This window comes from Calidris pugnax, unplaced genomic scaffold, assembly GCF_001431845.1.
Source record: "Calidris pugnax isolate Ruff unplaced genomic scaffold, ASM143184v1 scaffold94, whole genome shotgun sequence".
Taxonomy (NCBI): Eukaryota; Metazoa; Chordata; class Aves; order Charadriiformes; family Scolopacidae; genus Calidris; species Calidris pugnax.
This window is the reverse complement of record NW_015090822.1, coordinates 212,889-222,512: the sequence shown is the minus strand read 5'-3', so window position 1 is coordinate 222,512 and position 9,624 is coordinate 212,889. Positions and strand designations below refer to the sequence as shown.

The following is a 9,624-nucleotide window of genomic DNA, read 5'->3' as shown; positions in this document are numbered from 1 at the left end:
CCCCCCCCCCCCGGCCCCGGCCCCCACCCCACTCACTGCGCTCCGACACCTCTGTGCCCCCGGCAGAGACATCCAGGGAGGCGTCCCCCGACCCCGGGGTGCTGCGGGGGGGCTGGCGGCTCTCCCCAGGACTGGCCACCTCTTCCTGTGAGGGGATGGCTGAGCCCCGGGAGCCCCAGCGAGCCCCTTCCCGGCCCTGGAGGGGGGAGAGGGCAGCGGCATCAGCCCCCCAGCGCGGGAAGAAGCCGGTGGCCCCAGGAAGGTGCCCCCCCCGGTCGGGTGGTACCGGCGGGCGCCTGTCGCGGAAGCGGGCGATGCTGTAGAGGACGCAGTAGCTGACGAGGCGGTCACCGGGGTAGAGGGCTGGGAGCTCGGTGGGCGAGAGCAGAGCCTCCATGCTGTCGGGGACGTACCAGTCGATGGTGATGTCGCTGACGGCCGGCTCCATTGCCTTCTTCAGAGACTGGATCAGCTGGGGTGGGGCGAGGAGAGAGCGTCAGACATGGTGGTGGCCCCTGCGTTGTCCCCCCCGTCCCCACCCAGGCGTTACCTTGGGCTGCAGCCTCTCAGCCGGGCTCAGGAACTCAGCGCGGCCCCGGCTCACCTTGGCCATGCCCTTCAGTAGCCGCCGGCATGCCCGCGGGCCCAGGCCAAAGCTGAAACACCTGCAGGAGGAACTGGGCGATGAAAAGCCAGAGCCAGGGCTGGGTGAGCCCTGCAGCAGGGATGAGGGGGGTGTTTGACAGCCAGAGATGCCGCCATGGCTGCAGGGGGAGCTGAGCCAGTGGGGCTGGGGGAGGCAACAGGTGAAGGACACCCTCGGGGCTGGGGGAGGCGAGATTTGGGGCTGCGGAAGGAGGAATCGATGGGAATGGCCCAGGGGACGTGTGGAGCACCATGCCCCCGCCGCGGTGGCAGTGCCATACCTGAGGGTGCTGGCCTGCCGGCGCAGCAGCCGCAGGATCCTGCCGGTGTTGCCAGCGGCCGCGTGGGTGAAGAGGAAGAGCTGGCGGGGGTAGCCGTGGCAGAGGGGCTGCGCCAGCGCCCAGCCCAGGGCTGCCAGCAGGTTGGTGCCCCCTGCTTCCGCCCGCAGCCCCCCAAGGTGCTCACCGGCGCGGCGCAGCGTCTCCTGCAGCAGGGACAGATGGCCTCGCGCCATCCCCTCATCTGAGGGGGAGGGAGAGGGGCCAGGGGGGCTCTGCCCGGGGGCACTCACGTTGCTGCAGAGACGGCTGGAGGCGAAGAGCGGCTGAACGTCGGCGCTGAAGCTGGCAATGTTGAGCAGCGTCCTCGCCGGGAGGCTCTTCAGGGCCACCAGCAGAGCCTCCTGAGGGGGACAGCAGGGACAGGGCAGGGGCTGGCTACAAACTGGCTGCCCTGGGAGCATCCCTGCCCCGCAGCCGTGCCTCACCTTGACCTTGTCGAGGTCGGGGCCACTCACGGGGCTACTGCGGTCGACGAGGAAGAGGATCTCGCGGGTGACGCTCTGCAGGTCCCCAGGGACACCCTCCACCGCCGGGCAGAAGTTCAGCATCAGCACCGGGTTGGGGAAGATGTCTTTGTGGAAACGCTTCTGCACGAAAGCCACCTGCGAGCCAGGGGGCTTGCTCGCACCCACTGGCCCACATCGAGGTCTTCCTCACCCTCATCCCACTGCCCCCCCACCCTTCTCCTCATCCTCCCCCCCCGGGCCAGCGGTGGCCGTGCCTTGTCACCTGTCTCTCGCCGCTGCCGTCCTTCCTGGCAATCCGTGTGTAATCCCGGCGGCTCCGGACGTGGGCCTCGTACTCGGGGTATGACATGGTGCCATCCTCCATCACCAGGTGGGGGTGGTGGGGCTCTGGGAGGGGGGGCACAGTGGGGTTTGGAGCCACTCCATACCGCAGGGGGCTGGGGGGTTCTGCGGATGCTGCGGGATGATGCCCGATCTCCCACAACCCCGCCGAGGGCACCATCCTCCGCTCACCACAGGGGTAGAGGATGATCTCCAGGTCCCTGTCATAGCGGTGGGGCTCGGCCAGGGTCACTCGGGTGGTGGCAGCAGAGCGGGGTGGTGGGGCTCTGGGAGGGGGGGCACAGTGGGGTTTGGAGCCACTCCATACCGCAGGGGGCTGGGGGGTTCTGCGGATGCTGCGGGATGATGCCCGATCTCCCACAAACCCGCCGAGGGCACCATCCTCCGCTCACCACAGGGGTAGAGGATGATCTCCAGGTCCCTGTCATAGCGGTGGGGCTCGGCCAGGGTCACTCGGGTGGTGGCAGCAGAGCTGGCCCAAGGGTCAGCGTCAGCTCGCAGGGCATGGGACGGGCTCTCCAGGCCTGCAGGGAGGAGGAGGAGGTGGGGTAGACCCCCGGCACCCCCCGCCCCAGTCCCCACAGGCACTATGCCTGTGCCAGACCCAGTGCCACAGCAGTGGCTGCTCCCTGCCAGCTCTTAATGGGATTAACTGGGCTGGCAGCCAGGAGCATGTCCCCACCGCCCTGCAACCCCCCCCTCACCCGTCCTCCCCCCAACCATTGCGTCTGCTGGCCCAGAGCTGCCCAAACCCACGCGTGGGGACACTCTGGGGAGTCCCAGCCCCAGGGCAGAGCGGGATGGGGAAAGTCTTCTTTGCCAGTAGGGAGCACAAGAGGACGCCCAGGGAAGGGGGTGCTGGGGGGACCGAGGGGACGCCATCCCAGGGAGTGTCACCTGAGTTTCAGGAGGTTTTGCCCAACACACCGACACTGCCCGAGCCCCCCCGCTACCTGCCAGCAAGCAGGGGCCCTTCACCAGCAGCTCGAAGGCAAACTCGTATGGAAAAGGGTTGCAGGGCCGTCCCCGAAAGACATCCACGTTCTCCGCAGGCACCGTGGGGGACGGTGGGCTCCGGGCACCCGGCCCCCTGAAACAGCTGGTGGGGCTGCAAGGGGAGAGCAGCGCCAGCATCCCCCCCCGGGACGGCAGAGACTGAGGAAGCCGTGAAAATCACCATAGGGCCAACCTGTCGTCACACAAGCTTGCCGGCTCGCTCTCGGGGGCGGCGGGGACGCGGGGGGCGAGGACGGGGGGCAGGAGGAGGCGCAGGGCCCCCTCGGGCAGCGTGGGCAGCTCCTGCGCCGTGCTCAGGGTGACGGCCAGGCTCTCCCCCGGGCGCAGCTGGCCCGTGGCCATCACGAAGGTGGAGCACTCCACATCTTCATCCAGGACAAGGTGGCCTAGGAAGGGGAAGGATGGGGGGGAGGTGTCAGCAGGGTGTGAGAGGCTGGGGAGGGAGGGCTGTTAGTTGCACTAATTGCTCTCTAAGGGGACAGCAGAGCACAGGTGTAACGAGGGCCATGCAAAGGGATGGGTAAAGCTCTGGGAGAGAAAAGGGGAGGCTGAGATTTCCAGCCCCAGAGACACCCACAAGGCAGCACGGGTTCTCAGCCCCTCGTATTCCCCCATACTTCATTGTGGCTCATTCTGGGCCCCCCAGCCAGGAGGGTCCAGCAGGACCACCCCTGCCACGACACTCACCGCTGGCACAGCGTCGCGGGCAGCCAGGACCAGGGCCGCTCTGCAGGCAGCAGTCCTGCGCCCGGTGACGGTTCTGCACCTGGAAGGTCACCTGCCGGCTGCCCGCCGCCGCCTTGAAGCCGGCCACCACCTCCGACTCCTCCAGCGGGTAGATGAAGATTCCTGTGGGCAGGAGAAAGCCCCGAGGCAGATCCCGGCACGGCCACTGCCATGGCACGGTGCAGCCCGTGGCGGCACCGCCACGAGCCCCTCTGGCAACCAGGGCCATCTCGATGCACCAGAGCGGGGCAACATGCACAGGGGACCCAGAGCCTCGCTAGCCTGGAGGAGGGCCAGGAGGATGAAATCCCCCTCTTCCTCAGCCATGGGAATGTTTTTGCTTGGTCTTGCTCTTCTCCTGCCCACAGGGCGATGCCGGTGTCAGCAGTGCCCCTGCACCGCTGGCCGCTGCCTTTGCTCCCCAAACCGAGCCCACCCAGCTGGGCTGGAGATGGGCTGTTCTTCATCTGGGTGCTTTTGGGGGGCCACACAGGCAGCCTGGGCCCCCGCCAGCTCTGATAGCCCCCCCTTACCTTCCACAGGCTCCTCACGGGGGTTGGTGTACACGAGGTGGGCGGTGATGCTCAGGGAGTAGCCATTGGCACAAGCATTCACCCTGGAGCTCTTCAGGGGCAGAGGGTCCCAGCTGGAGAGGGTGTAGAGGCCAGGCATGGTGTCTCTGCAGGCAGAGGGGAGGCAGCACTGGGTGCTCAGGAACAGGGTCTGTGGGAAGGGGCTTGTGCCCACAAACGACTTCCATCCACCCAGCCTGCAAGAGGGGGGCAGGTCTCAGCCCTCCCTGTCCCAGGAAGGCTGCTCTGCAGAATCCACAAAGCACCACAAAGACCCAGGCCTCTGCTTGGACCCCAGCCCACCCGCACACCGGGTCTGGAGCCACAGGAGGCCCCAGATTGCTCTCCCACTCCACAGGTGAATAAACCTGGCACTGCAGGGCAGTGAAATGGATTCTCCCATGGACAGCAGCAGTTACACCCAAGCCTTGGCAGACAGGTAAGGGCTCCCAGACAGGATGAACGGTGGCCAGCCCATCCCTCAGCCACCCCACAGCAGAGCCACCCCACTCCAGAGCCTCCCCACTCCATCTCCTGCACTGGCTGGGAGAGGAGCATCTGCTGCTCCCATCTCCATCCACCCACAGAGGTTACCAGGGTAATTTGTTTTAAAAAAAAAAAAACAACGAAGAAGAGCGAGAAGCCCACAGTGTAACTAGGACAAAACAGCGAGCAGTGTTTGCTGGGGGTTTAATAATTAACAACAAGGTCAGCGCCGCTCTGAAGAGTGGCACAGAGGGGAAGACACTGCAGGGGGAGAGCCCAGCTCGGGGGACGATGCTCTGCCCCCAGGTGAGAAACACTGCCCAGGGATGGAGGCGTCTGGCATCCCATCCTTCATCAGCGGAAAGAGAGGTGGCTGGGGACACCTTCCAGCCAGGGCACCAGCCCACCTCTCTTTCCCTTGGGAATACCAGCCAGGAGTGGCATCCCGAACGATTGCCCAGAGCCAAGGCTTCTCTCTAACAGCACCCCACCCTGTGCCATCAAATATCCGTGTAAAATATTCGGGTCGGCCTTAGCCCTGCCCCTCCTTCGCGTGGGTCCCGCTCCAGGTGTGGGTCTGCACCTCCCCTGCCCGCCCCACGCGCCTGAGACCCAACAGCCGTGTCTCCGTGTCCCACTGTGGGCCGGTGCCCCAGCCTGCAGCGTGCCCGGGGTAAGGACAAGGCCAGGTACAAGGGAACCATCTGGTCCCCCCACGCCGGTGGCCTTCGTCCCAGGAACGGCTCGTGTGAGCATCGGTAACGGGAGGCTCAGGGTGCCCTCGGCAGGTCACGGGGTGCCTCTCCTGAGCATCCTTGAAAGCAGAGCAGGGCTGTATCCTCGGAGGCGGCGTCAGGACTGAGCCCCACATCTGGAGTGAGGCAGGGAGCCCCCGAGAAGCACAAAGGTGCATTAGCAACGTGGCTGCATCCCAGGAAAACAAGTCCATTACCCCAGAGAGGAGCTGTTTATCCGCTCCATTGGCATCACACAGCTACCCCTGCCATCTCCAGGTCTTCATTCCCATGTGCAGGTTGCTGCGCACCCCGCTGAGCCCCCTAAACTGTTCTCCCATCACACAAGGGGGCACAGGGTCCCTGCAGAACATGGGCTTCCTCCACAGAGGCTGTGCCACCGCCAGGAGCACATCAGCCAGGTCCTGCCCTGACCACAGTGCCCAGCCAGGCTCTGGGGACTGGGACTCCCCCAGCCCAGCCACGTAGAGCCATTAAAGATGGATTTCACCCAAAGCCCTTCCATTTGTTCCCAAGGCACCCAGCTTAATGCTCAGCAACGCGCCTGCTGTTTGCCGCGCTGCCCACCGGCCAGGGCACCGCGGCTTGTTTACCAGGGACTTACTGGAGAAGCCGTCCCGGCTGCTTTTTATCACTTCTCTTTACATTTGCCCTCGCAGAGTAAACAGGTCCCATCTGGCCCTGCCACGCTCCGTGCTGCCTGTTCTAAGCCCCACGGTAATGAATAAAACCAGACCTGATGGTCCTCACCCCGGCATCTCCCTCCTCTTCCCCTGGGGCAGCAAATTGTCCCCAGGTGCCAGCGTGGCATCACCAACAGGTCCCTTCCCCATCCCCAGCGTGGTCACCGGTGCCTTCACAGCCCCCTCCCCTTCCTCCCTTCCCACCCACTGCCCACAGGAGCTGGTTTAACCAGCAGCACCCTCAATGTGGAGGGGGCTGCAGCAGGAGCGGGGCTGGGGGCAGCTCATTGTGCCGGCGGCAAAAAGCCCTTGGCAAAGGCAAGGAGGAGCTAACTCTTCTCTAGGTCAGCATCACTTAATGTTTCTCTCCTCGCCGTGGGCAGGTGGAGTGTCCTGGCACGGCTGCTGCAGCGAGCCAGGCGCCCGAGCCCAGCGGACCCTCCGAGGTTGCCCCCGAAGGTGTTGGTGTCACCGGCTGCAGGGACCCGGGGGAAGACGGGGACAGCCCCGGCACAGGCAAACCCAGCGGAAATTTCCACTGGTGGGAGATGCACAGCCCGGTACACGGGGAGGGGGGAAGGAGAGGAGCCCGAGCGCCTGTGGCAGCCCCGGGACCGAGGGGGCATCGTTGCCCTCCCCGCACCCCCCCTGCGGGACAGGGCACCGGGGCAGGAGAGCGGGATCCCTCCCAGCTCCCGGAGCAGGGAGAGGGTCACGGCTCCGTGCCCGTGGGCCACTTTGCCACTTCGCCACGAGCCCAAAGAGGAGGAGCGGCGGGGAAAGGGGCTTCCCCGGCAGCTGCAGGCGAAGGGACGGGGCCGTCCCCGGCCGGAGCCCCGGAGAGCCCGGGGTGCTGCCCCCCGGCCGGCACCGCTGCTTCGGCTGCTGTGCACTCAGAGCGCAGAGCCCCTGCACACACACACACACACGTGTGCAAGCGTGCACACACGCCCCGGGACACGCACTGCACCCAGGACCACCGCCTCCAGGAGCTGTGCTGCTGCCCCCCCCTCCACAGAGCTGCTGAACACCCCCGGGAGACCCCAGCCCCACGACAGGGAACAGCAAGTTACTCGCCCTAGACGCGCCCTAACACAGGCACCCCCCAAAAAACCATATCCCAGCCCTCCCAGAGACAGGCACGTCCTGGCAGGGCCACCCTACAGAAGGGTCCGGCTGCTCCCGCGACCACCCACGGGAGGCTGGTGGCGTGGGGCCGGGACGGGCGGCTGACGCCCGGGGGCACGTTGCCAGCAGTTGTTGTAGCCAGCCCCGCCGGGTGCCCGCCGGAGGGTGAGTTCAGCACTTTTGTGGCCCTGCTGCCTCATCTCCTCCCTCCCCCCCCACTCCTGCCATGCGGGGCTGCCCCCGCAGCGGCTGTGCGACCCCTAGGCACCCCGCAACCCCAGGATACCCGCGGGGTCGCGGCCCCCCCCGCTCCGGCCCTTACCTGGAGGAGGAGGAGGAGGATGACACAGGGGATGCAGGCTCGGCTCAGCACCCGCCGGGTCCCTGCCCTCCGCAGAGCTCTCTGCCCCTGGGATGGGGGGGGTTTCCCTGCCCCTCCGGCCGGGGGGCTGCGGTACCGGGGGGTGAGCGGTCCGTCCCCGCCTCGCCCTGCTGCAGCTCCCTCTGGCACCGGCTCCCTCCCTCCCTCACCGCCCTCGCTCCATCCCTCGCTCCTGTGCCAGCGCGGAGCCGCTCCAAGCCCAGCCTCATTAAAGAGACACACGCCCCGGGTACCGCCGCCCCGGGGAGGGCCGGGGGATGCTCTCGGGGGGGCGCTGGGGGCCCCGGGGAACAGCCAGCACCCTCGGAGGATGACCCGCACCAGCCAGGAGCAGAGCCCACCGCCACAGGCTGCTCTGCACACACAGCACGGCGATGTCCAGCCGGACTTGGGTGCTGGTGAGACCCCCCGGGTGGTGCTGTGGCACCCACAATCACCAGGTTTGGCTGCCCGAGGCCTGCAGCCGCCCCTGATCCCTCCCCAAACACAGCACAGTGCACAACACTCCCCCCCATCAGCTGGCTGAACTCTCCAGTACAAACACCAAGGGACACCAGTGTCACAATCAGCTTCACTAGGAAAGGTCTTGGCTGCCCTGAGACCCCTGAAAGAGGACCAGGCACAGGTGGGTGCTGAGCACCCACTCCAAATCCTCTAAAGCCCTGGGGGGGGGGCATCCCCGTGAGCCTCCATGTGCTGCAGGGAAATCCTCAGCCCCCCAGAGCAGAAAAGAGGGGGGGTTTGGGGAGATCCCAGCCTTTGGGTGACAAGTGTGAGACAACAAACCCCCTTGGGGAGGATGCAGACGGTCGGGAAATCCCAGCAAAGCCAGGACACATCCAGGCAGAGAGACCCCGCAGCCCTGGCTGCACTGGGAATATCTTGGCTCCCGCTACCGGCCCAGCAACGGGACCGGAGAGAACCGGGAGACCAGATTTGGGGCTAATCACAGCCCACAGCACCCACAGGGGCTCCCGCTCCCCCCTTCCCCCCCATGATGGGCCACTTACAAAGAAAAAAAAAAAAAAAAAAAAAAAAAAAAACAAAACAAACCACCCACCAAAACCAACCACAAGCTATGATTTTTCTCTGAGATTTTGTTTCTAGGCCAAGCTGAGGCAGGGAAAAAAGCTTCCAAATGGGAGTGCTGGGTGGGTGCCACCAGCCAGGGTGTTGGGAGCTCAGCTTTACAAGACCCCCCCAGCCCAAAGCAGCCGCAGGGGGGATGCAGAGGGGTTCCATCCCGCTCCGCACAGCGCTCTGTGAGCGCTGTGCGGAGCGGGATGGAGCCCCTCTGCATCTCAACAGGCACACGGGTCCCTACAGCTGCTCCTCAAAGCCACAGACACCGGCCCAGCTCAGTCCAATAGCTCTGTTCAACCACCCCCCCAAATAAACCCCACACTGCCCCACCACCCCAAGAGGACCGCTCACAACCTGGGGGTATTTATCCACAAACGGCCCTGGGTTTATGGAGGTGAATTATCAACCGCGGGCAGGGCTGGGGGTGGAGGGAGGACAGACCACAAAGGTTGCTCTCAGGTCCTGAATCGCTGGTAAATTCTGTGGATTTGGTGCTGTGGGAGAATTAACCTGAAGCCCGAGGAGATCCCGGCCAGTGTCAGGTTGGGGGTGACCCCACTCGATGCAGCTGCGGCTCCTCAGACCCAGCTGCGAAGCCGGGGGGCACTGGGGGGGACACACTTTGCCTGCAGGGAGCTGGGGAGGGGCATCCCACTCAGCTGTGTGCTGCTCGTTAATCAGTGGGGATTAAGCAAGACGCTGAGGAAAGAGGAGGAGGAGGAAGAAGAAGAAGAAAAAAAGAAGAAAAAAGAAGAGGAGAAGGAAGAAGAAGAGAAGAAGGAGGGGGATGAAGAAGCAGAGAAGGAGGAAGAAAAAGAAGAGGAGGAGGAGGAGGAGGAAGAAAAGGAAGAAAGAAGAGGAGGAGGAGGATGAAAAATAAGAAGAAAGAGGAGGAGAAGGAGGAGGAGGGGGGAAATGTCTGGTCAAAATCAGGTGCACCTTGGTTCAACCTGTGCGATATTGGTCTCCCCAGCTGCGGGGAGTTACGGGGGGGGGG

General features: G+C 65.0%; 2 protein-coding genes across 4 annotated transcripts in view; one reads left to right on the top strand and one right to left on the bottom strand.

The window, feature by feature from the left end:
* Positions 1–7,638, bottom strand: part of VWA5B2 (von Willebrand factor A domain containing 5B2) — a 12,155-nt gene extending 4,517 nt beyond the window's left edge. For 2 of the 3 annotated variants that reach the window (XM_014939846.1, XM_014939848.1), the window contains exons 1-12: positions 7,485–7,638; positions 4,072–4,217; positions 3,500–3,661; positions 2,985–3,198; positions 2,749–2,903; positions 2,188–2,319; positions 1,716–1,840; positions 1,412–1,588; positions 927–1,327; positions 551–665; positions 287–472; positions 37–196 (exon numbers count right to left, since the gene is read on the bottom strand). In XM_014939846.1, coding sequence (XP_014795332.1) covers positions 37–196; positions 287–472; positions 551–665; positions 927–1,327; positions 1,412–1,588; positions 1,716–1,840; positions 2,188–2,319; positions 2,749–2,903; positions 2,985–3,198; positions 3,500–3,661; positions 4,072–4,210 — 1,966 coding nt within the window. In that variant the 5' untranslated portion in view covers positions 4,211–4,217; positions 7,485–7,638. Of the gene's footprint in view, positions 1–36; positions 197–286; positions 473–550; positions 666–926; positions 1,328–1,411; positions 1,589–1,715; positions 1,841–2,187; positions 2,320–2,748; positions 2,904–2,972; positions 3,199–3,499; positions 3,662–4,071; positions 4,218–7,484 lie in introns of all 3 variants that reach the window. The other variant, XM_014939847.1, reaches the window with a different exon arrangement.
* A 1,865-nt stretch (positions 7,639–9,503) lies between these two features.
* Positions 9,504–9,624, top strand: part of LOC106886696 — a 2,783-nt gene continuing 2,662 nt past the window's right edge. The window contains exon 1 of the mRNA XM_014939842.1: positions 9,504–9,560. The gene's annotated coding sequence lies outside the window, so the exon portion shown is untranslated. The remainder of the gene's footprint in view (positions 9,561–9,624) is intronic.